This window comes from Catharus ustulatus, chromosome 3 (assembly GCF_009819885.2).
Source record: "Catharus ustulatus isolate bCatUst1 chromosome 3, bCatUst1.pri.v2, whole genome shotgun sequence".
Taxonomy (NCBI): domain Eukaryota; kingdom Metazoa; phylum Chordata; class Aves; order Passeriformes; family Turdidae; genus Catharus; species Catharus ustulatus.
Genome location: NC_046223.1, coordinates 74,105,882 through 74,133,361, shown reverse-complemented (window position 1 = coordinate 74,133,361; position 27,480 = coordinate 74,105,882). Strand labels below are relative to the sequence as shown.

Below are 27,480 nucleotides of genomic sequence, written 5' to 3'. Positions count from 1 at the left end.
ACCTTATTTTCAAAAATCAAATTTAAAAAAAATTACTTATTTTATGTGTGTCAAAATACTACATTGAACACTTTAATTATGAGAAAAAGCAGCTGCTGTACTTAAGGTGCAACAAGAAATGTTTACAATAGCCTGGAACTGCCAGGCATCCTGGCTATCAGCACTGGCACATGATGAAAAACCTGTAGCACAGAATTTACATAATACATGTCAGTAAACAACCTGGTCAATTTGTTTTGCTTTCTGTGCACTTCATTTACATTTTATTCCCCTCTGAAGCCTTAGGAGCATATAACAAAACAGGAATACCTACATCATTTCACATCTATATATGCATTCCTACACAGTACATAAAGTTATGATCCAGCCTTCTTCAAGGAAGGGAGATTTGATTGAACACACATTAGACAGGCATCACAAATATAATGACAAAGTCTAGTTTGGGTCAGGGGTTGTTCTGTATTTTACTTTGAGGTAAATAAAGCAGAGATCATGCTTCCTCGATTTCACAATCCCATATACTGCGAGACAAGGATCAATGGTTATGATGATTTTCAGATTCAGAGAGCAGCTCCATTTTACAGCTGCCTGGAAAAAAAACCCTACTATTTTACTGCCAAACAGAATGGCCAGCTCACAGACAGGTTCTGGGAGGACAAAGAAAGCCATAGGATTGTGGAAATCTTCCCCATTCTTTAATACAACATATAGTCAAACTTTTGACTAGGTATAATTTTATTTTTTTCCTAAAAAGCAGAAAGCTGCAAAATGATACACACCAAAAAGCAAAGATAAATTCAGACAAAGCCTGACTTTTTCCTTTGAAGTCTCTCCATTACCATGACAAAAGGCATTTGAACCAAACTGTAACTGTATTTCAGCTGGGTTACATGGACACAGCAATTGCAAGACATGAATATTTGCATCATCTAATTGTCCCACAACCATTCACAGTCAATATAAAAAAAAAATTACCCCATTCCGAGAAAATAACATTTTACAAATAGCTCTTACTACTAGTGTATTTACTCTGTTTTAGTTTTCAATAAGAGAAAGGGACTGTTTGGGTGGTTTCTGTACATGGAGGGGGTAAAGGTGTGTTTTATTTTGGTTTTGGCACAGGGAATTTTTTTGTGTATGTGTTTGTTGTTTAGGTTTTTTAAGGGATAAAGATTCATTCATAATTTAATTTTAACAGGTAATCTGCTAGTGTGCATATACAGCAAATTCTTTTAGAAGCTGAATTTTCTTCTCCCAGAGGTATCACAAATAGAATGAGTTTTAAACAGTGATCTATCATTCCTTGGGTAAAGGCAGGGGAAAAAAAAAAAAAAAGATCACTTGCAGGAGAAAAAGGGATTTTGTTTTATAAACTAGACACATTCCCATTTAAACTGATAGAACAGCTAAGCTAAAACACATTGCAAAACTATGCCACATTAAACAAAATGGAAAAAATCCCCCAAAACCACTAACATACACATCTCCAATTTTCAACAACTTGGTCACTGTCAACAACTTTGCCAGTGAACAAAACAGTGTCATCTTACAGATGTTTTTTCAGCTCACATTTTGCAACTTCAGATTTTCCAAATGCATTAATATTAATAGTTGCAAAGCTACTACCAGAGTCACCTCTTTCTTACCCCTTTCAAATTAAAGCTACAGAAACTCTAGTCCCCTCCTGCCATGCTGACAAAGGCTTGATGAGATAGAATGGAGGCATCTCCTCTACACATTTTCAGTCATCCTCTTTAGACTGTGCCCCAGCTCTAAAGTTAGAAGAGTAAACTAAACTGCTAATGGGTGAGTAAATTAAGCTGCTCCTCATGTGAGCAAACTTCTAATTTTATGCTAATTGAAAACAGGTTTTAAATAGTTTTGAAATTACAATTTATGTTAAATGCATCTTTTTTATATACTGAGAAGTTAAGACTGATCAGATACAAGAATCAACATCCTTGCTTTCTCCACCAGATAATAAAGAAATTAAGAATCCACTACCTTTACAATTAGACTTGTTTTACCATCTGTATTCTTTCACAAATAACTGCATAGCAGGAATCAGTGCAGAATCAGGCTAATAATACATATTCCTGCTATTGGAATGACACTCTGCCTTAATGACAATGAGAATTAAAGCTACAAGAATCCAGTGCCAATTGCTCCAACACAAACTGCAATCTTCTTGCAACAAAGGCTGACACCAAGCGGTTGCTCCCCAGTGCAGCAGCTGTCGACACCACTCCTGAAGCCAAATGCTTACTGAGCACAGAGAACAGGCTCGGCCAGCCCAACACAAATAAAAATCAGAACGCAGCAGGACCAAGAGTCAACATCACAAAAAACTGCAGGTCTACCCCTGGCACTCCTGCAGTTACTCGGAACTGTTTAGTCAGTAACAGCAGGATTCACTTAGATTCAATGTTTATTACAATTTCTAAACAATTTTCAAAGTCTGGCTGTGTTTCCCCATATTTCTTTTTTTGAATTAATGCTGCAGAGGAACTGGGGGCTTTTCAAGACCTGTTACTATTAAAATAAATTTTAAAAGTAGGTTATTTCCATACACATATCAAGTGACTTGTAAATGGTTAAAAAAGCTTCCTGCAGACTTTTACTCTGTCCATTATCTGTACGTTAATTAGAGCAATCCAGTGCTATAGACTGGCCTAGCAGGTAGTACACTTTGCAACATTACCTATAATTTTATGTTTAGCAATTGCTATCGTTCTGCTTCCTTGGTTTTTATACCCAAGACATAATTTTAGGTCTATTTGTAACCTTTAAAATAAGTCCTTCATTTAAATCAATCCTATTTCACTTCCACAGGTCTGTCAGAAAGAAGAACCTCTAATCTGAACTCTTTCAAAGATTTTAAGTAGTACTATTTATGTAACATGCTAATCGAGAAAAGGAGGAAGTGCTGGCAACTGTAATTTTTTGTGTGTGTGTGTGTGTTTTCTTCAAAGCAGGTATACCATGCATCCTTCCAGTTATTCAGAAAGTCAGTCAGATGGTTTTTCCTATACAGCCATCTTCTGAATAAACCTGTATACTCACCTTGTTTTCCTGTGTAACAAGGATACTCGCACCCCCTGGCTTCAATGGCACTTCTTCCATTGCTCCAAACACATCGGTCTCAACAGAGAAGGTCAGCTCTAAACCCAGATCACTGATATCATTATCTAAAATCCACTGCAAGTTCTTTGCATACTCTGGATCAATAGATGCTACGTCCTGATAATTTACAGGTATACCTAGGGAAATAAAACAAACAAAAAAACAAAACTGCTCAAATAAACAGGATAAAGCAAAAAGGGTTCTGACTTAATACATGGTAGAAGATTGCCCCCTAGAGAGAAACCAGAGTAATGCAGTAACAGGAAAAGGGAGACTGGGAGACACTGTTGCTAACTACAGCAGAAATGTAACGTTATATTTTTAAAACGCTACAGAATCAAGTTTCCCCTGTATGCTTTTCCTCCTAGAGAAAAAAATGACATCACTCAGGAAAAACCACTTTGCACAATTTTAGTTCACTAAAATGCTTTCAGTAAAAGCATGCACTCATTCTGAACTCAAAATGTTAAAGGTTTCCTACGAAGTCTTAAAGTTTTCTACCTAAATTTTAGAAACACAAATACCGTATTTCTCTATAAAAGTATCTTTTCCCCCAGAGCATTACTTAGGGGGCAGGGGGGAGAAATTATTATTCTCGTAATTGAATTTGCAAGTAATTTAGAATCATTAAAAGGAGAGTTGCTAGAAGTCTGACTTTCATCCAGGTACAGAAAGTACCTATTTACAAACCCCTTCAGAGGCATGGCATTCAAGGACATTTGAGTAAATGGGCCCAGAAGAGAGTGACCCTAGTTTATGCAAGAGAGCTACCCTCTTCACAAGAAAGCAGACCTCAATTATTTTAATTCTGGCATGATAGATGCTTCAACTGCACTAAGATACAATATCTGGGAAAAGGATTTTCCCAAGTGGGCTGGAGGTGAGGGGAGCAGCAGCTTTAGAAAAAAGCAAGTTATTGGGAAGTACTGTCCTTGCTTCACCATCTTCCATGCATTGTGCAGTGCCATAAGTGCACCCATTAGTAGAAGCCTTAGCACACTATGGATTGTGGACGCAGGAAAACACAAAATTCAGTGGTTAGCAGCCACTGCAAAACATCCAAGTGTAAAAAATGTTATCGTATTTCCCTGGAAGAGCTGATAAGCACTGAAATGGTGTGCACACAGCTGTAAGGCATTGTTTTTCAAATAAAATCAAGCAACACTCCAATTTAAGAGAGGAATAGATAACTTACTAATTAAATATCACTGTCATCTCTCTCAAAACAAAAATATCTAACAGCTGTCTAGTAGTTTCCAGAGGACTTTCACTTTTGCCAACTAGCAAGCATATGTGCATTTGATACACAAAATGTGGGAATAATGATGTCTCTGAGGGATATATGCAAAGTGTGGGAAAAGAAGACTGAAAAGTAGGAATCAGAGACTCAATAAGTAAGAAGAAACTCAGTAAGTGTTCAGAGTACATTCATAGTCAGCATGTTGTAAGACCAAAGCACTAAGCTCAGTCATTTGGTTTACCAGTGAATAGACTCAAGCAGGCAGTTATAAAAAAATTCCATCAGATTTATCATGACAAAATTTGAATCCTTCAAAATACTATGTATCTTTCTCTTGTATACCTTGGAGGCCCCTGTAGTTTGAAAAAGAAGAGAAATCTATCTTCGCATAATTGTGAGAAGCAGGTATTTCTGTGCAACACAGAACTTCAAAGAGATACTACAGGTAAGCACTGAGACAAGCTCTTCAATTATTCAAGATTTTAAGGTTTAAGGCCTCCAGTTCAAAATACACTGATCCAGAAATTAATTTTCCCTTTTGTTTACACCACTTCAAGGACTATTTTCTGTTATAGAGTGGAATGTAAGAGTAGATAGAGCAGGTAAGAATTTACCCTCTATCTTTCTAAGCTGGAGGTGGAAGTTTCCTTTTACAAAAATGGAAATTAACTGTATCCATAAAGAAACACAAAGTAACTGCAAAACATCACTAGAGAAACCATCTGCTCCTCCCCTGCTTAAGCAGAAGGGTAAGTGTGAAAAAAATAAATCTAAAGTCTTACTGACTTCTGACTGTATTTCTCCCTGTGTTACATCTGGAATAGAATGCAACCTTAATAAACATGTACGCCTATGGAACAATGTTCGGTTTCACAGCACACACATTAAAAAAATCATGCACACTACGTATCTAATACCTTATAAAGCACATTAGTTGTGTGTTAGCTGAGTCATCACATAAGTTGATGATCCTTCCTCACTTACTGGATATTGTTGCAGGAAGATTCCAGCTCACCACAATGGAAAAAGGTAATGCACTCACCTGACTGTCAAAGAAATGCATGAACATTTGCTCAGACAAGTTTCAGCTTCTAATTAAGGCACTTCCACATCATGTCTGTTGACTAAAAAGAGGAGTTATTCTCTGAAAGAGGTTCACAGTGTTCCTCAGATACAGAAGGCCTTTGCACACAACTGGTGGTTTCAGTGCCATCAACAGATGGATATACTTTCTCTATAAAAAACAAGGATCTCAGTGCAAGGTGAAAAACCAAAGGAATGGAAACAGTCTCAGACCGCAAGAGATTTCATACTCCTTTACTTGAGGCCTGACAAGTAGCTGAAGGGAATTTCTATGTCTGTAACCAAATAATTTGCATTTGGCATGAACAAGAGCTAGCAAAAATAAAACAAATCTGCTCAGGAGGACCCACTGCTGTGCAACTCTGATTCCTTGAACAAGAAGATAGGAGATGTGCAAAGCTGATGGAAAAGGCCTTGGAAAGGTTTAAATAAATCACAGCGATTGAGGCAGAAAAAGCAACTACTTTGAGAAGCAGAGGTGTAATTTTTCCAGTTCTTTGTCTCTGATAAGTAATAAGAAGTGGTTAAAAAAAGGATTTTTTGACCTTAAACAAGTTGAATGTGTATAAACCCCTAGAAAGTTCCAGGATGCCTGTAAAACAGAATGTTGCAATGACAAGACCTTACTAAGAACAGTTAGACCTTATTAACAGAGACTAATGATGCTGCTTGGTTTGCAATAGTTATTCTAGCAAAGTGAAAAAAAAAGAAAAAGTAAGTAATAGATTGTCTTCTCAATTCAGAAGCCAATAAATCAAGCATATCATCACAAGCCAAAACTAGGAGAAAACCCAAAATCATTAGCAGTCATTTCCAAAAGAGTTGACAAGAACACCATTTCACTATTCTCAAGGCAACACTGAATGGCAGAAAAAAAATATTTTCTTTTTTGTGAATACATCACAAGGAAATTAGCCTGTGAGTGTTGTTCACAGCAATGAAAGCAGCATGGTCAGGAGGTCAAAGGCAATGCCCCTCTACCTCACACTCATGAGACCCCATCTGGAGTACTGCATCCAGCTCTGGGGCCCCAACATAAGGACATAGACCTGTTGGAGAAAGTACAGATGAGGTTATGATGATGATCAGATGGCTGGAGCACCACTCCTATGAAGACTAAAGGTTGAGACAGCTGGACTTGTTTCAGCCTGGAGAAAATAAAGCTCCAGGGAGACCTTCAAGCAGCCTTCCAGTACCAGAAAGTGGGCTACAAAAGAGCTGCCCAAGGTATCTAAGATCCCTTCAAACCCAAGTCATTCATGATCTTCTACTCACTCTTGATGTCACAGGCCAAGGCTTAAGTCGGCACCAAACTGTGCCATGCCATGATACATGAGACTTTCCTGTGTGAAGATCAATGGCTAGGAGAGCCTGATGAAGTAGTGCCAATACAATGCTGCTGCAGACTGGCTGTGCTCCATTGGCCCCTGCCCAGCAAAGTCACTCTCCTGACACAGAAAGCAGTACTGAGGGAGAGAAGTAAAATAAGCTCTTCTGTGAGGATCTTGACCAAGATGACTGAGCCTGCACCTTCAATGAACCGCAAGTGTTCTCTGAACACTTTCAGGGAAGATAAACACTAAACTTGAAGTTGAGAGTTAATCTGTCCTGGACTCAGCAAACATCACATGAAGATCATACGTAGACAAAACAATTACAGAAAGCCACCAAGCTACTTCATATTTCCAAAGATTAGTAATCAAACACAAATGAAATTACGCATGCAACAGCAAATAAAGAGTAACAAATAAAGAGTAATTGGAGGAGTTAACAAGAATGCACTGGGTTTTAAATTTTTTTCATGACAATGCAGAAGAAGGGCATTTTGTTCAGCAATCAAGAGGCCCAAAGATTCTTAAAGAAGAGCAGAGAAGAGCCCTAGACCACAGATACCACCAGCTAACAGAGAATATCCTCTACTAAAAAAGCTACGTTTCTATAAAAATGTCTGTCCAATCCTCCTGAATGCTACAGTAAAAGCATATGAATTAATTTCTCTCTTTAAGGAGACAGGATAAACCTGCATTAGTTCTGAAACCCTATTTTAGGAAATCAGTAGTATTTGTTGAAGTAGGTAGACAGAGTTTTTCAACAGCAGGGCTTCACCTTGGGGAAAAAAAGACCACTGCACAAGAACTTCAGACATGATCAAGAATGCCTGACAGATTTTTGCCAGAATTCACAAACATTCTCAACTTTGTCTGTCTTAAGCTAACTAGGGAACAATTATTTTCATTTCTCAAGAATGACACTACTCAGAAGAACAAACAAATTTCACAACTGTGATACAAAGAATTGTTGTGACCCTGATATACATAAAAGACTAGCAAGGCATTAATTTCCAAAGATTTTTCACTTCTAACACACATACAAAAGGAAAAAAGGAAAAGGTTTACTACTCAGACAACTGTTATGACTAATAAGCAGGACTATAATAAAACCATACCAAGAATATGTTTGTAGAATGATCTTGTGAAGTAGATGTTCACCAGCTGTCTGTGATTCAGAGCCAGCCCCAGGATCTGGCCTGCGAAACGGAAGTAGTTCAAATGATCTGGATTTACAGAAGAGTTGCTGTTTGGTTGGAAAGTTGTTCCTACAAAGTGAAAATATTATCATGTTCCATTACATTTTTTTTTAAATTACCTTTTATTTATCAAACACACTATGCATCTGAAAACACTGCAAGACTTTTATCCCAGGGTTTTGAAAGTCTGTTTGGGGTTTTTTGTTACACAAAAAAGATGTCAGAAAGAAATGTCTTAAAACGTAATGACACCTTACTACAATAATATGGCTCAGTCACTCTCCAAGGTACTGTTCTGAAATAATTATCATCAACAAAAAGGTTATTACCAACTGCTAAATTTGGTCCTCCCTCTCACTATATTACTATATACATGTTTTACTCACTCTAATGGGCTTTGCTTCTATCAACTTGTGAACATGCTCGAAGGAAGGACCAGAATACATCTACTTCCTTTCATCTGTCTCCAGCCAGATACAGGCAGGAGACAGGCCAGTCCTAATGTCCTTGGAGAAGACTACTTTGAACAGGCAGATCTGAATCTCTCCTTTTTAGCTTTAATGTAATCATCTGCACCTCTACACAGATTTTTCGGATTACAAAAATGCTTTTATAAAAACCGACACCCTAAATTTAGGGGGGAAAAAAAGGCCAGAGACATACCATCAGCTGACTGGGTAAATAAGGCATAATCTGGGTTAACTATTTCACTGGATAAGATATCAAACCATTCACGCACCACACCCTGTCCCTGCAAGTCAAGAGAATAAAACATATTAGTACACAAAACTTTCACTCAATAGTTATGCTGAGTAACCACATTTCTTTTAAAGTAGGCTTTAGTTCAAAACCACACTTGTGAAAGAGAATTAATATTTCCATATGAAAATTCCATAAAAGAAAACCATGCACTTTTACCCACCATGCCTTCTTCTCCATGAAATCTCACAGCAATTCCCTGCTTCAATTTTGCACAGTTTGCTTTAGACACAACTTCACAGCTACTCCTGAAAATAGAATCTAAATAAAAAATACCAATTATTTTTTTCATCTTATTCATTATCTTTCAAAGACACACTTATTCCATTTAGAACACAATACCTCTGTGAACCAGAAGTATGTCATTCTCATTGACAGGCCTGTGCACCATGTCTGAATCCGGTTGCCCAGCGTGCAGATGTTCATAGAACCATTCACAGCGATCTTTAAATGGCTACAAAACAAGGTGCAAACCATATTATATACATGCATTCCCCTGAATAATTCATCTTCCATACAAATGGTTATGCATAATTCTCAATTAATTTTTGAGATGTGCAGAGTTGCCCTAATATGCTATACAGCATTTTGGGAAGAAGAAAGGACTAGAGATGTGTTTGAATGTTTGCTGAAGTTGGGTCTGCAGAAAGACTAGACCACCAGCTATCCAGAAATAGCTATTAAAGTTTTCCACAGAAGAGCAAAATAGTACAACGTTTCTTACAGGTAAGGGGAGAGCATGAAGGAACTTCGACAAGAAATGAGTCACTGGCTTCTGTAAAACTACTGATAATCAACCACAGCTGAGCACAGAAGCACAAGTGATATGAACCAGCCAGCCCTGTTTTCAATAAAGCTCATTGGCAATATAAAACAACCCAAAGGAACCTTACAAAGTAATTCCTGGGTGAGGTGGTTCTAACTTGACTCAGTGTTTATATTAACGTTTTGCAGTTGTTTTGAGACAGATATGACACAAGTATGACCTTTCTCATCCCCTGCAATTCACAGCATGTACATCAGTTGATCTAACAAAGAGGGCATCAGTTCTCAGGGTCTCCTCATTATTCATAGGTAGGGAGTTTCAAAAACACACATTTCAATGAAAGAATTAATAAACAATACACCTACACCATGTCCCAAAAATGAAACTGGATTAATAAAAGCAATTTAACTTTAAAAATAAAAGCACAGTATGGTTCACTACTAAGGAAATAAAGCTGTTGGAACAGACAAGACAATATGAAGTTTCACTAAATGAGTTGCCATTAATTATGATCAAATCAAGTAATAGCGAAGTATTTATCCTCTGCTTTGTCTCAAAATGTAAGCCATTTAGGGGAAAGGAAAGCATTTTAAATTCAATCTATTAATGTCTACAAAAAGATTTAAAACCATAAATTTCACTCCTTAACTGAAAGTTGGACTTGTAAGACACATCCAGCATTGGTTATCTCAATGGACTCATCCATGTGTTTTAGAGAATTATGAATACAGAAATCTGGCTGCCATATCTATTTAATATTATCTTTCCACATTACAGATTCAGAAGCACTAGAGGCCATGTTTAGTTCTTTCATCCTCCTCAAATAGATTTTCTTTAAATATTATTTTTTAATTTAAAAAAACCCCTTTGTATACTCGTGGAAGTTGTAACTAAGCACCTCCTGACATTTACCTGAGCTTTTATGATGTGCATAAATCTGGACATTAGTTCAGGACACTCCAGAAGAAAATGAAAGTGGTCAAAAATTATTTTGGGATTTCTGAAAGAAAAATAAGTTAGAAGCTAACTTAGAACTAATAATAACACTTCATGATGCAAAACGTCTACATAAAGAAACAATGCAATTAATCATATAGACAAGTTTCAAGAGACTCTTCTATTTTATAAACTTTTTCCTAATTCTTGTTTCCAAACAACTAACACTACCTCATCTGTTAGACCTGGAAGGATTAGAAGCAGCTCCCCACACAGAAGAAAGGTTATAAACCTGGCAGTTCCAGAGAAACTCTGGAAACAGCCACCTGCACAAAGATGGTTTAGACTCCTTTAAGTCATCACACATTTGAGGAAGAATGAAAGTTTTCATCTACTTTAAAAGGAAAGGCCTTATTTGGAACAAATATAAGGAAAAAATCCATTCATCAAATTACTCTGTTGCTCACAAATCCTACAAATAGATCACTTAAATATGCAGAAGAGTTCATTTAAGTCTGAGCTCTGAATCATTAATCTACACTGCCTTGAGTTCAGCAAGACCATTAAATTGCATACTGTTCATATATCACAGCAACAATCTAAAAACACAACTCAGTAACAAGAAAAGAAATGAATTATTGTCAGGGAGGAACAGAGGGGTGGATTACAAGGTCCATATTTGTTGAAGCTTACCGGTTAACAAAACACTTAAGGACATCATCATGTTTACAAACAAATTCTATAAAACGAGGTGATGTCATCCTGTTCAAAAATCATAAGATGCTTATGGTTAGTGCAATCAAAACTAATTTGAATTACATAAATTTTTTTTTTTTTTTTAATGAATACTACACAAATAGAAACGGATGCTGTTTGACTAGTCATCATGAAACTAAATATTCAACAGCATTAAGATCTCACAACAAACTAACAGAAGAGACAAAAATGTCATTAACCAATCATCTTCCAGAACATCCAAGAGAACTATGCCCCAGACAAATATTACTGGCCAATTTGAAAGCTTTTATTCAACTCAGTCTGGCAGAGAAAGAAAAACCCTTATAAGTGATTAAGAATAACCACGAGTTGGACCCTTGCTTCTGGATTCCTCAGGGAGCTTGTAATATCATCATACTTGCTTAATCTTCTACTCATGAGGGTCAAAATCACAAATATAATCCATAACAATCTTGGATAAACTATGATCTCAGTTGCAAGTGGTCACATTTGTTTCCCTTTTAAACCAGACCTAAGTTGAACTGGATGTTCCACAAAAAAACCATGTTCCACATGTTTTTCAACCTGGGACAGGATTCCAGTTGAACATGGAGACTGAACTCTCCTTGTTTTATGTAATATAGTCGAACAAGTGCTGCCTCAGCCATCATTTCCATACACAAAGATAACTTTTTGTTTTTCTGAGCTTATAGCTCTTCTTTTTGGATAATCAAATTAAATTCAGGGTTAATTTCACATTAAGAACCAACAGCAAATACAGCTAAGTTTCAAAATATCAAAATCCTACTAACCTACAAGTATACTACATGACTACAAAGAGCCATTAGACATTCAATACAAAATGCGCCCCAGTGCAGCTACATTCTTAGCAGCTGCACTATGGAAAAGTTACAGTTCTATTTGCTGACTTTAGGACTACACTAGGAAAAAAAAACAAACAAAAAAAACCCCCATTAAAATAAATGAACTAGTGGAAGCATTAAACTAGTCTTGCCTGTCACTAATAAAATGTGGTCAGTAACAACATTCTTCCAAGAAAGTATATATGATTTTAAAATGGTAATAGTTTGGGTAAGAAAAATGAATCATCTCCTTACCCCTGAGGCATCTGACAGGAGCAGCACATATAGAAGGCTTGAATGACAGCACTTAGCCTATTTGCTGTCATGGAGATAACATCCTGACAATCAGCACACGCTTCCTGCTTCCCAGCAACATCATATGTTTTTAACTCAACAGCATCAGTGGACAGTTCTTTTCTTTCCTCGGTTCCTGCAGTGGCAAAAGGAGGTGTAGGAGTAGCATCTTGGTGATCTGGTCCTTTTTGCTTCAGTAAAATAGAAGTAATGTTGGCAGAGTCCCTTTTGTTTTTCATCAGCTCTGTGGCTATCAGAACAAGCCATTCATCCAGAGAATGCCAGAGCAGTTCAAGCGGCTGCAATAAACACATGAAAAAACAGACAAAAATGAACATGCTGACATCAGATAATAATGTGATAATCCTCTTAAGGCAAATAAATATCATGCACATTTTAAAGCTTTAAATGATCCTTTAGAGGTCATGTTAGAGATAAGAGGCAAATACCCATAAAAAATTCTGCATTTGTAGCCAAACAGCACAAAGAGAGAATTTCACATAGGAGGAAAATCAAGCAGCAGATGGAAGAAAGACAAACTCATTTAGAAAGAACTACAGAAGAACTACAGAACTGAACTATATGACAAAAGTTTGGTTTCACTCGGCACACTACTGCCTTAACCACTGCAGCCAACCAGGGAAACAGAACATACAGACTGAGTTTCTAGGGTAAGAGAGTGCCAGTTCTTCTCAAAGAACCTTGTCAAAGGAGCTTCCTCTATCAAGAAGATGGAGGAAATACCAGACAACACCGCTGAGATTCAGGTTCATGCACATGTCTAATAAGAATGTGCTTTATGCATAATGTGAGCTCATATAGCTCATTTTGATAGTACCTCAGATGTTTCAGAATCAGGGTCACTAACACATAGCTTTAAAAAATAGAAACAAGTATCAGCAGAATCCTATATCAAATTTTAAGGCTACACATTTTATTTTACTTTAAGAAAGACATTTTTTTTCACTACAACCTGCTAAAAAGCCAATATAATTGAAATGCAGTGCAATTCCTTCATTACACATTTACTCTGAGCTACAGGCTTACTATGAAGGAAAAAAAGGGATAAGACCTGTGGCTTTCTCATGAGCATAAAAAAAATCCACAAGGGCTGTGTTGTCCCTTAATGGTGTTTAGGGTTTGTTTCACAAGCCTACAGTCTAGTGAGCATAGGGATATGAATCCTACTGGGAGGTAACCAGCTCAAGTACTTCACAGTATTCCAAAAGTAAGAGTGAACTTCTAAATGGATACCTTTTTCCATGTATTACTGTTGCATCAACATTTTTCACCAGAGAAAACATTCAAACACTTAGCGAACACTGAAAGTTATGTTCTCATATTCTCAGGTTGCTTTTGAAAATAAAGAGCTGTTCACAGCATCTGTACATTATCTGGAATACTGTCAGTTGCACCCCATAGTTGACACATTCTCAATACACAATAAATTACTTCTCATAAGAGCTGTGTATTTAAAGATTCTGCTGAAATTCACCATTTAAAACTTTACCATTACACTTCCATTTTTTCCTAATAGAAGTGTGGGGGAAGCCAGTCTGATCTCTAATACTGGTAGACTTTGCTCAATACTTTGTACATCACTCACTTAATGCCTGTGCTCCTACCAAACATTTCTCTAGATGGTGATCTGAATATCTCCAGCACAGGTGGCATTTTCTACATAAATGTCTGCCATACAGGATCAAGTTATCCTTCCAACACCCATCTGGCAGAACTTTACCACAAAACATAATGTAAAAAAACTTTCTAATGGAAAATAGAATTAATTGAATACATACGAGAATTAAAATGCAGCTGTGCTCTTAACCTGCAACTCAGGAGAAACTAGGTAGTTATTTACTACAGTATTAAAATCTATTTTTTTCCCCCTCAAAACTTTTTAATCTTTAGCTTGCCAGACACCATATTCCCCAAGCATCTCTTATTTCCCACAGATTTAGCACACCTTTCAGAACTTTTCTACCCAATTTGTTTTTCCAAAGCTCGTTTTTCACAGCTTCTGATTATAAACTCATTTCAAAGTCTAGTCAAGCACAGTAGTTTTAACATTTCATTTTCTTTCCTTCTATTCCAGCTTCAGGATATAAAACACTTCTAAACATTGCCCATCACCTCCATATCCATGACTGTCAGCATTTTATGTTGGCATCCATGACCAGACCTTTTCAAGTGGCACATGGACATACTCAATCAAACCACAAGCAATGTTTTTTTCAAACTACTACTCAGGATTCTTCAGTCAATTCTCACCATGAACCTCATATTAAACAAAGTCATCCACTCAAACTTCAGTTGTCATATATCACAGTGCTGAAAAGTTTCTCTAGAATTATACAGCTGGGTCTGATGGAGTACCAAGCTTTTACAGCTGCACACCTTACCTCCCAAATGCAAGAATTTACCTATGCAATGCTTTCCTCTTTACTCATCTAGAAAGCAAGACCAGTAACCAAATCCATATTCAAACTGCAACACTGAAGTAAAATCTTTTGTCAGATGTCAGATAGCTTTTTAAGACACAGGATGCAGATCACTAATCCATGAAGTGATTTTGTTACAGCAGAGAAGTTACCTCAATTCTAGAAAAGAACAGTATCTGAAACAAGGAAAAAACATTAAGCACTTCCCAATCTTGTTCAATTACAGAGAAATTTTGCAGTAAGTTTCCCAGATATGTGATCACACTGAACAGCAATTGGAAGAACAATACATGGAAAAGCAATGAGTGTAAACCTGGTCAAAATTACTACTCAAAGTTTCTCACTGGTACGATCTCATTTGAGTTAGCAGCTTGTTTCAACCTTGGGAGACAAAGTTGAACGATCCTTCCATGTCATACAGGATCAGTACAAGAATGTGGTATCATTAGCTAGTGCTTCCACTTTAAAACATCTGGATAGGCCTGAATCACATACAGGGAACTCCACTAAAGCATAGACAGCCCTGTGATTTTCTTGACCTCATCAAACAGTAACATTCCTCAGCAGGCTCAGACCAAGAATACTCACATTTTTAATCCCTTCCCAGCTACATTATAGTGAAAATTCTACAAAATATGTTCAATCAGTACATTGATACAGAAAAATTTAATGAAGCATTATGAAAAGTCAGGTTTTTTTTATCTCTTCCCAAAAGGTGAAAAAGACCATCACAAGCACATTTTCAAAGAAAGGATAAAAAAGCAGAAGGAAAAATAGGACTAAGAAAACTGGAAGTCACCCAATTCACTCAGCACTATATCTAATCTCCCACTACCCAGTCTACTGTAAATTCAGGGAAGAACAGGCTAAACCAACCACAACTGTAGATTATTTAGCGTTGCCAGAACTGTGTGCCCATTCCCAAACAAATATAAGGTCTCATCAGCAGTTTTATATGTCTGAGTTTGAAATTTAAATCAATCTTTAAAATTCTGTGGACACAACACTGGCTCTACTGCATAGCTGCCTCACTCATAAAACTTGTAAATAAATTGCAATAATTGCAATAATTATAATAATTACAATAATAATTTTTAAATCATCCTGAAATTTTTTGTTTTGTTAGGTAATGCAAGAGTAGTAAACATTTTGCTTACTTATTAAAAACATACATGTCGTTTTCCCACAAGTAAGAATTACTGATATTTTCTAGGACAGCTGTGACAGTTGTTTAATATAAGTCTATTGCACAAGACTTAAATGCACAGTAAACTAAGAAATAATTCTTTCGCCACACAAAGTCCTTTAGGCACATAGATAAGTGATTCTAGTGACATACCACTTACTTTGCAAATTGCAATTGAATGTTTTTGTTTATTTTATGCTGAATTCTGAAATTATGTGGAGGTAAAAAGCAGGAAACCTTCCTTTTTTCCCTTTTTGAGCTTGGTAACAGAATATCTCACTGAAGATAGTTCTTGTATGAAGTGTGTATAACATCTTTTTGTTATTTAATCTGGTATACTGGGAGTAATTTTAATTAAAACTGTTAGAAAGCGCTGCCTTTAATAAAATAATTCTTGTGATTTGGGTAGGGCTTTGTTTTTTAAAAGCAAAATTCTGGTTAAACCCATATTATTGCCTTATTTTGATGAACAATTCCAAAGAACAATTATTACATGACACACTGTACAATGCATTTTGCACACAGTATTTTTCAGACTCGAGCACTAGTTTTATATTCATTATATAAATCAATTTGTTCACAAAACTATTGTGCTATCAGAAGAACAAAAATTTGTGCTTGCATGTTTTTGGGGTTTTTTTTAAACAGACTAATGCCTTTTGTCTTTCCAAGAGAAGAAATTTAAACAAACAGAGATACTTCACTAAATTAACTGGAATTAAGAGCATCATCTTCCATAATCTTATCAATATAGCTCTGTCTTAAAAGCCCTTAGAAATAACCTAATATGATGAACATATATTATCAAATAATTGCAGTAATTTCAAAATACTGTTTTCACAACACAGTGGAAGAAATGCAAAGGTAACGAAAAATCCTCAAGTAATTACTGGCATCTAAATTTCTTGATACAAGTTGTGTTGTGTAAGAGTATGGAGTAAAACGGGAGAAGAAAGATTACCCTGCAGTTCTTTTTTATTAGGTGCTCTGAAAAGCATCACAGTTGTATATCCAATGAAGACTGAGTGGCACACAGGAAACTGGCGCTTCTTTACAAAAAGGTAATCTACAACTTTCTACAGAGGAATTCCTTAACAAACAAATATAAAACTATTAAACTCCTTCAGGAACTAAACCCCTAAATGGAAACCACCTAAAGCATGTCTTTGAAAGCAGCTATAAATCAATATCAATAACCTTATAAGGGTAGTAGTGAGCTGTTATGTTTCAAACCATGTAATTATAAAATCCAAGAACAACTTTGGAAAAGATTTCATGATCACAGTGAGAACAACATACAGATCAAGAATTCAGTTTTTCCATTTGTCTTGTGAAGCTGGACAAAGCTTATTGAACAGCACTCCATCAGTATAACTCCAGCTACCATTTTGAAATTACATTAATATAATCTACTATATTAATATCATATTTTGAGACTACTACACTCTTAACAGAAATAAAAACAAAATTTACCAAAGTCACCTGGGTAACTATGCCTTCAACACCTAATAAACAATCTATTTAAATAAGAAATAAACAGAAATCACAACATGAGATGTGCATCAGTGGCTAAATTGATTAATTCAGTGGGGAAAAAAATAGAGGAGAAGGAGAGAGGTAGGTTTAACTTAAAAAGGGATAGGGACATTGACCAAACTTACTTCCTGTTCATGAGATGTCTGATTAATGAATGCATGCTTTGTGACATTCATCTCTTTAACGTCTATCTTCCTAACAACATCATATACTTTTCTGACCTTGAACACCTGACTTCTTGGAGTTTTATTTCCATTGTAGCCCATGTCATTTCCATTACTGGGGGAGGATGGGCCAATGCGAAAGACATGGCAAAATATCCTCACGATCCTTAAGAGACTCTTCATTTGAGCTTCATAATTACTTGACAAGCTGGGGGAAAAAAATGGAATGTTTAAGTTTCTTTTCCTAGATGAAACAATTTAGTATAATAAGGAGTAAGCAATCTAATGATAGGGTCTGATACACATGCTGAGAAAAATCCCTAAGCTTCAAACCCTAGTAAATCTTAACTTTCATTTCCTGCATCAGCCCCTGAAGTCAAATACAGGCATTATGATTTTACTAACATGGACATGCAATTTTAACTAGAAGAACAGCAAATTCCAGATCTTTCAAAATACTTCTTTTTTTTTTTTAATGCACTTCTTATGAGCCCCTGGGAGGAAATTCAACTTCCTACAGAAAGAATCTCAGTGCATGAAGTAAACTGGGATATCCAGATGAAAAAGTTTTTCAACCTAGAAAAGAGAGCATCCGATGGTAAAAGTCTACTGACTGATCAGATATGCTGCCATCCTCACCAGCTATTATTCTAGATGCACAATAATTACCTCAACCAGACAAGGGATCATGATGGCAAAGATGCCACTATCAAGAAAAACACAATCCAAAAGATACTAAACAAAACCACCGCTCTGTTATTTTTTTATCCAACAAATACACTGAAAGCTTTATGTCTCCTTAATTGAACTGCCAAATACTAAACTCTGTAACCAAAACAGTGCAAAATATGATATATTCATGACTTTATGGACAAGCAGAACATTCTCCACCAAACTCAACTTGGTTTTCTTAAACCCTAAGTACTAAGAATTCTTTCTTGAATGCATAAAAAAGTGCAAGAAATTAATTCTTTTTCTATAAAATCCTACTAACTTATAAATACTAAAGAAGTGAGCATATACACAATTCTATCCTTAAAGCACTTGCAACTTAAAAGCATGCTTCTCAGCCAGAAGATCAGCAAACAGCAGAAAACTGACATCTTATAGGGTGCCATAAATGCCTGTTGCAATTAATTAAATCTGTTAATTCACAAATCCGAAACACAATTATTTGTAACAGCTAGCATAGCTTTATTATGATCTCATTCACCCTATGTCATTACCAACGGACCTATTTTTTAGCACTACATTTTAATGACTGAGAGTTAACTTTAAAAAGCAATGTACTAAGAATTTCGCCAAACTACCATACAAAGTATGACCTTCTTGTGACAATTTAACCAGGTAAGTTTTCAGTAAATCAATCTAAGAAAGGAACAGAAAGAGTAAACAGTGCTACAGTAGGAATGTTAAGTTTTTTAACAGGTAAAGAAAATCCCCTGAATGGTAGTCTGCAATTGTGTTACCAGGAGCTCTTGTCACAGCTAAAAACTAGCATTTGTAACATCTTTGCTTATATACCAAAAGAATCTATGAATACAAGAAGCTAACTCATTGAAAAATGAAAAGAAAAAAAAAAAAAAAGAAACTACTAACATTTCAACTGAGGTTTATCTTATCTCAGCAGTGGTATTTTGCTGGAAAAATTTCCTGGTCTTCAGGATAAGGACCTACATATATAGAAAACTCTTACAGGGCTTTTATATTGTTTACTTTAACTTCTACTGGCGTGTTTGTAATTCAGCTATGCTTAATCCGCACCAGCAAGATGAAATCATATCATACTTCAATTATTTTCTTGGAAAAAAGGAATATATGGTTAAGGTAATTCTAAGTGAAACAGGGTCCTTGCTCGTACTCAAGGCAAAAGTCTTCAGGCACAAGTTTAGTGGCACTCCTGGATACTTGCTAGAAGCATTACAAGAAACAATTTTAGATCTCTTTGAACTAAACAACAGACAAATACAAAAGTAACAGGTTGGGGGTTAGTACCCAGGAAACTAATAGAGATGATATTAGTTCAGCCATGCAAAAGTATCATTATTGGAGGTTTTTGTGTATGAAGTACATTTTACTCAGGCCCAAGCTCAGAGTATTCACCAAGTATTACCTTAATCCTCATTGTGTTTATAAGAGAGCAACTGAGAAATATTCCTGGAAGTAGAAATTCACTGTTTCTGGCAGGAAACCAAGCTGGAGAAAAGACACAGTTTTTGCAGAACTGCGTCTGTGAAACTGTCTTGGAATTGCTTTCTTTTGCTATCACATTTCTGTTGTGACATATTAGAAAGCACCAAAGAGAAGCTGGTCAGTAAGAGTCCACAGGACACTTCGAAGTACTGGCATCTCTAGAAATGAGTCCTCATCCAATGCAATGAAACCCTTCCACCTTGTCTTCAGCCTCCACTAGCCCACCCATACACAGCAATACAGGAGCACACAGCAGCTCAAACTCACAGACAGTACAGGCACAAAGCTACTGTTTCTACAGTCACAATGAGGGAGCATTGCTCAAATCAGAATAGCAGTAACAGTAACAAAGCAAATCTAAACATCAGTTTCATTTACCTGTGAAGAGACTGAAACAGAAACAAATACTACTTCATATGATGTAATTCAGCTACTACAGCTTCCAATAACATCCCTATACAGAGCAAGTTTGAAACCCTTTCCTGCACTACGGTTTTACTCTTTATCACAATTTATTTGTGGGAGCTCTATTGGCTCTAAGGAAGCCTGGAGACAAAAATGTATGTGTTACAAGTTAAGCTGATACACACTGAAGTTCAGCAACAGCAGAAATTCTTCAAAAAGTTACCTCTGCAGCAACAAAATTTCATTAATGTCTATACACTTTAACCCCGAAGTTTAAAGGGATTCAGACCTTTACATTAATTCATCAAAGTGAACATCCACTAGAATAAGATTTATTCATGATGTAATGAAATTAATTTCCTACCATCATCCAGGAGTTCTGACCCGCTATCTACAAGCTCCATTTAAAAACATTACTAATGGGGGGGGAAAAAAAAGGCATCTAGGAGTAAGAATATACTATTTATTTTCCATCTCACTGAGGGGCTCCTTGAACCCCAGCTCAACTTAAAAAAGAAGCTTCCCATGTCATAATCCTCTACAACCTATGCTGACAGGCTGCTCTGATGACAGAACACTCACAAATCTCTCTTTGCCAAAATACCATTTAAAACATGTTAATAAGGAACTTCACTCATGGTTTCAAACCGTCGACTCTTTCAGTAAAGATTTTCCAGTAAAGCATAAAGGTTACAACAAAATCTGTTAGGTGCTGAAAACCTAATAAAAGTAAAATGTTCCAATAAATAGCAAAGTGTTTTGCACAAACTCAAAGAGATGCCACAAAAACTAGGAAAGCATACCAGGTAAAGATGCTTGCCTGTATCTCCCCAGGTTACTGCTGCTTGTGCTGCTAAGACAGCACACTGGTAGATGTAATTTTTTCTCATATATATTAATAGCCATGTAAGGCAACCAGAGACAGCAAACATGAGACAGGTGTCAGAAGTAACAAAACTCTCCTCAAGCATACTAAGGAAACATGTAGAAAAATAAAAATGTGGAGGGGAAGAAAAAGTGAGAAGGGGGAAGACAAAAAAAAAATTATTTGAAAGTTGTCTAAGAAGCTTCCCTTCCTAGGGCTAACCAAACTAACCAAACCAAATCTGCAACTCAAGCTTCTAAATACCAGCAGCTATACATGGACACCAACTTTTTCTCTTGAAGTCTTTGCAAAGACAGTGATCTAACCATATATTATCATACAAATCACATTTGAGATCCATTTACTCCAGCATGTGCTGAGCATCAGACAGTTTGGACTAATAAAACTATTAAGTGGCACTAACTGCCAGGTAGTTTATCAGCTTGTGACCTCACACTTACCTGAGCAATTTGTGACCATTTGTTGTAGCAACCTCAGCAAGACTTGTCAAGATTTTAAGATACTGGCTTTCACTCTGCTGAGACAAGTGTTCCAGAACTTGCCGCAACTGAAGGATTAAAACAAGAGCAATTGTATAGTGTCAAGGAGTATCAGATCAACAATACTTTATCAATTATGTAGAACACTATCACCCAAGTCTTAATATCTAGCAATAATAATGCACATTTATACTGTACAACCTTCAATCTAACCTCAGTTAAGGTTTCATTATCATTTACAAAGATTACTGCACAAGTACACATTCTAGTGTCATTTCATGCACTACAGGGCATTTAACATTACAGAATGTTACAAACACTGAATGCTCAACCCTGCATTATTAATCCATAAGAACAACTTATGACATTTAAAATATAAGTCCTGACTTGTAACAGACACCCAGTTTCCTTACTTCATCACTTCCAGATAATATGAATTGGTCATTACCTAAGACTAAACGGAACAGCTCACACTTGGCCACAGAAAATCATTTTCAATACATGGTTACATTTCAGGAATGAAACAGAACTATAAACGTATTAGCTAATATTTTGTATATACTCTCATTAAGATCTTGTTTTTGCACACAGCTCCACCATTACTCAGACACATGAAAAATTTTTCTCACTGTCTTCACTTCTACAATATACAAAAGGTTTTTTTGTTCCATTGTTTTAGTTCTTTCTCTTTTAATTTAAATCATCTATAGCATCTACCCTTGCATCTAACTTATACTTTGAGAATTCTCACCTGCGTCACTTCACTCCGTACAACTAAACCCTGTCTCAGAAATTTAAACACTGACTTGAAAATCCTCAGTGTTATAGTGGAAGTAATGGAGTTATAGAGAAAATGAAAACATCAAAAAGCTAGAAAACTAAACTAAGTAAATTGGCAGGCAGCACCTTACTTTTTTTTTTTTTCAGTCTGTAAGGTTGTCTGCAGTTATTTTAAAACAAATAACGTATGACAAACCCACAGTGAGCTAGATTTACAAGGGGGAAAAGGCATCCCATGCTTCTTTTCCCTTACACAATCAAGAAACAAAACCTTTTTTCTTGATTCTTCTTTGCTTTAGATTGTAATACCCCACAACAACCAAAGAAGCAAGGTATAAGAGAACCATTAAAAAAGAAATGAGTAGTTTCATCTACAAAAATAATAATCAAATGAAATTGTGGCTGCAATCTTTTACACTCTAATTGTACAAGGCAACTTCATACAGATGAGTGTTCATACCACAAACTTGTAAGCTAATTCCAGATGATTCAGCTTCAAGACACATCCTAGAATGGAGGTCTGCAGATAATGACTAAATTAAGGAAAATAGGCCCTATTACACTAAGTAATTGTATATATAGGATGCTCTAGAAATGCTCTACCAGCACCTTTGTATTGAAGTTTGCAATGTCTGCTCTTTAAACTGTCTAGATCACTGCCAAATGTGCAAAGTCGGAACACAAAATGAGAACAGATCCTACATTTAATTCCAAATTCTTGTGTTTAAAATTATGTGAAGAATGTACATTTTCCATGAGAAAAGAAAGATACCTAGTGGTCAGCTACTGTGGTACTGATTGCCATTCATATTAAGCACTCAGCACTCCATCACACACAGAGAGAACCCTGGCTATAACCCATAGAATCCCATATTACCATGTTTTCCCGCAAATCTTCATTCTGTGTCATTTGGATTATTGTCTGGAAAAGCCGAGGATGGTACTGTATTAAGACTTCACAAGTCTCCCCATAGCCACCCTAAGAAAATGTTTTAATTAAAAGAAACATTAGAATTGAGAGTTAGACTGTTACAGGAAATAACACCTATTAAGGATTACAGTACTTTTTAATGCTGGAGAAATTCTATTCTAAAATAAATTGAAATTTTAAAATGTAGAAAAGTTAGGTATCCCAAAATGTTTGGGAGAAGACAGAATCAAATTTTTTTCCAGCATACTGGCTCACATATACCCACTCCCATTTTTCTGGGTTTTGAAACATTCTCCTACTTACCAAACTACAGGTACAGTTGAACAGCACTTCAGCCAACAATCACCAGAGATTAAAAAGAGTGCAATGTTTCACTTCTCTTCCTCTTGCATACATCCACTTAATTACACCCAGAACCTAATCCTTCAAAATGAACGTTTTCTAAAGGCTCATAGGACGCATATTTGACTTGTTACAGGAAGAAATATGATAAACCCATGAAAGGGTTATTTAACTTTAAAATCAATACACAAGTATGATTCCACTTGTGCCTTAGACTAACTTCACACTCTTCAGAGAAAAAATGTTTTCTGGAAAGAACAGAACTTGATTTTTTGGTTTATTTGTATCAAATCTTATTTAACATAGCTGCATTTTTAAGCAGACACCTGACACCTGAATATGCATCAACTTCCGCTCTGGGAAGATGACCATATAATGTGTTAACTGCTGCAACTCCAGGGACTCTTCCTTGAATGACAGTTGACATTACCTCAGTAAAAAAACTATGCATTAAAAAAATTAATTTAAATTTTTCTGGTACCAAGAAATTAAGTATTAAAAATTAACCCACACAGAATCTGTAAGAATTAACGCAAGTCAATTCTTCAAGACCAAGGTAATGTTGGCAAGAAGTACATGAATCTAAAATTTCAGTCTTCTAAGAACATGTATCAACTTTGAAAAACCAACCTGTAAGCACAGAATAAGACCCTCAATGTAAAAAGAAAGAAAACATAGTGTTTTCTCCATTCCTACGTGGCATCATGAACTTGTACACTGTATGATCTCGAACACAGCAAGATCATCATTACAAAACAAACACCAGGTGTCACTACTCACACCTAAAAAAGTTAACAGAAGTTTTATGTGTAAAGAGGTACCCTAGGGATTGCAAAAGTGGAAATTGACACAGAAGCTCAAAACGTTAATCATAAAAAATAATAACTGTACCATTTAGCACACACTGGTATAGAATCACAGAATCATTTAGGCTGGAAAATACCTTTAAGATCCTCAAGCCCAAACATCACCTAAGACCAATCCTATATATGTCTCTAAACCACATCCTCAAGTGTCATATCCACAATTTTTTGAACACTTTCTGGGGTGGAGACTCTACCACTTCCCAGGCAGTCTTCTCCAGTGCTTTACAGCCCTTTCCATTCAGAAATTAGTCTTAATAGCTAATCTACACTCTTCTGCCATATACTGTCTTACAGGTCTGTGGCTGCAGCAGACCTTGAAACTGATCAAACTCCATAATGGTAAGTCATTCTGCCACAACAAATTAAAAAACTCTGAGTTTCACAGTTAAGTCAGCAGTGAGATAACATAGTGATCTGGCACTTCTCAGTGACCAGAGCTGAGGACTTACTTGGTTTCTTATATCCAAAAAAGAAATATTGTAAGTAACCTAACTGCATCAATGTCTTCCACAGAGAGTCTATGAAATAAAACTTTTAGAGTTAAACATAAAATACTTCACAGGCACTGGAGACAGCACTCTTGCACATACACAATTATTTCAAGTGGAAGTCTTAGGCATATGAGAACACCTCAAATTAAATAATTTGAGGTTTAAATAATTTTAAAAGACAGAAAAAAAACCCAGAAAATTCCAACTTTATCCTGACAAACTGATGACATGCACAAAGGTAGTGTGATGTCCACTCACTCCAGTGATTTGGTTTTTTAGTTTTCAGTTCAGTTTTCTAGTCTGATTACTAGCAAAAGTTCAAAAGCTTCCATTCAATCATGTTATTTACACACTGACATTCAACTGATCTGACAGAAAAAAGTGTAAGTGTTCACAAATCAAAAAAATTCACTTCAGCAAGCAGTACAAGCAGTATTTGGTATCTAACAAGACAAACTGTTTTGCAGTTGAAAATGCTGTGTTAGATGTAAGAATTTTTTTCTTCATCCAAATATAGAAATATCTTTGAAAACGAAGTCATCAACACGTAAGTTTTTTTTGCTTTTAACAGCAACACCTCCTCAAGAGGAAAGAAAATCTATTGTTTGAGGTAAAAAAAAAAAAAAAAAATCACTGTTTTCTGCATGCCTTTACTTCTTACTCATTTACAGGTAAGCACCTAAATTGTCTACTACCATTATACTAAGGACTCCCAAATTTTCTAGTCAAATGGAGTCTTGGAAACTCTTTCTCATGAGGCCAATTCTTGCATCTGACTTATGCAAAGGGTAGAAATTATGAACCTGCTTGTAGAAGCAATTTCATGATAAAAAATCATGTTTTGCACTTGTTTCGCCAAAGGACTACCATCTCGCAGAAGCCTTAAGAATAAAAAAGATAATGATGACCAGGTGACACTGTATCAAGTCACAGAAATTCACAAAAGAAGTGTTGTTAACTTAATACCTGTACACAGAGATCCAGTGGAGTAACACCGTTCTTGTCTGGTAAATATTTGGCTCCTCTCATCAAAAGAATTTGTGCAGTGTCTCTCTGACCATGGCTATTCAAAAGAAGACAAAGAAAGACAGTTAATACAGAATTTATGATCTATTGTGAGTCATAAATCTGTTTTTATTGCATCTAACCAACAAAAGCAATATAAGCTAGAAGAAAATAGTTACTGCAAAAGAGTAGTGCAAAATTAGGGCCATTTATAAAGTCAGAGTCACCCTCATCGTTCAGAAATTATTCATCTTAGCCTTGCCTCAAATATTTATGAGCTGCATTTCCTGCAAAAAAAGAGCTCTTTCTCAATTTACATCCTAATTTACTTCACAGAGGAAGTTCTCCTTGTCAAGTTCTTTGCTCACTTCTACCATATTTGGGAAAAAACTATCTAATTGTGCTTTAATCATCAATAAAATATTAGCAAGATATTTTTATTGATAATATCTATTTTTTGCACAAGAGATAAATACATCACTCAAATGGGTCTAATGTCTATATATAAATGCCTTGCATAGCCTCTAGAAGTGGTGAATTTTACTTTAAAGTAAATTAAAATCTATTTCACAGCTTATTCACTAATCTGCTTATAGGTTGTATAGGACCCTTAGTTCCCTCCATGCCAGCATTGCCTAGAAAACAGAAAACCAACTATTTATACCTCTCAACACTTTCCCAAAGCCTCTCTTCTGAAAAAAAATAGAAATTGAGTACCAGTGATGAGAGGTTTACTTCACTAAAAACACATGGAACAATTACTTGAATATTGTCTTCACCACCATTAAGTGCATACACTGCCAAACTAACAGAGAAGTATCTAAAGAGTGAAATGAAAGACTGACAAAAAAGATATAGCAATTAAGGTTACAAATACAAGTTTTTTTTCAGTGAAGTTTTATTTCTCAAGCTGCTTTGGAGTACACCCTTTACACCAATGTATATGAGTATCCTGGAACATACAAGAGGCTGCCTGCATCCTCAGCCTGATAGCTGCAGCCTATCAGCTCAGAAAGGGCACAGGTAAAGTGACAACTAACAGCTGAGGGGCAAGAGGTAGCTTCACTGATCTCTTAATAGCTCCCAAATGAGTTCTCCTCAGTCATGTCCTTCCAGCCCAGGAAGCCAACAGGTAAATCTAATGTACAAGACTGTGCCCCAATGCAAATATTAACAGTCAGAAAGGAGCTAAGACCAATGGTCTACTTGCAGCATCTTCACTGCAATTCTCCAGACTAAGTGCACAACCTAACACATTGACAAAACAGGTGTTTGAGACTCAGACTTTGAATACTGATACCCTTTCTACAGCTATCACTTGCCACTGCTACCACATCCTGCCCTCCCTGTCATCAGGGACCTACAACACTTCTTTCCAGGTTTGCTGTAGTACACACTCTGTTCATTCTACCCTGCCAGCTGCTCCAGTTGGTAATTTCTAAAGAATACGATATGTATTTGCCTCAT

General features: G+C 36.1%; 1 protein-coding gene across 3 annotated transcripts in view; it reads right to left on the bottom strand.

The window, feature by feature from the left end:
* Nucleotides 1–27,480, bottom strand: part of HACE1 (HECT domain and ankyrin repeat containing E3 ubiquitin protein ligase 1) — a 48,194-nt gene that overhangs the window by 9,477 nt on the left and 11,237 nt on the right. For 2 of the 3 annotated variants that reach the window (XM_033055658.2, XM_033055659.1), the window contains 12 exons: nt 25,975–26,071; nt 23,256–23,357; nt 21,560–21,666; nt 17,693–17,843; nt 12,270–12,607; nt 11,128–11,196; nt 10,411–10,498; nt 9,075–9,186; nt 8,896–8,993; nt 8,637–8,724; nt 7,893–8,042; nt 3,064–3,260 (listed from right to left, as the gene is read on the bottom strand). In XM_033055658.2, coding sequence (XP_032911549.1) covers nt 3,064–3,260; nt 7,893–8,042; nt 8,637–8,724; nt 8,896–8,993; nt 9,075–9,186; nt 10,411–10,498; nt 11,128–11,196; nt 12,270–12,607; nt 17,693–17,843; nt 21,560–21,666; nt 23,256–23,357; nt 25,975–26,071 — 1,597 coding nt within the window. Of the gene's footprint in view, nt 1–3,063; nt 3,261–7,892; nt 8,043–8,636; nt 8,725–8,895; nt 8,994–9,074; nt 9,187–10,410; nt 10,499–11,127; nt 11,197–12,269; nt 12,608–17,596; nt 17,844–21,559; nt 21,667–23,255; nt 23,358–25,974; nt 26,072–27,480 lie in introns of all 3 variants that reach the window. The other variant, XM_033055657.2, reaches the window with a different exon arrangement.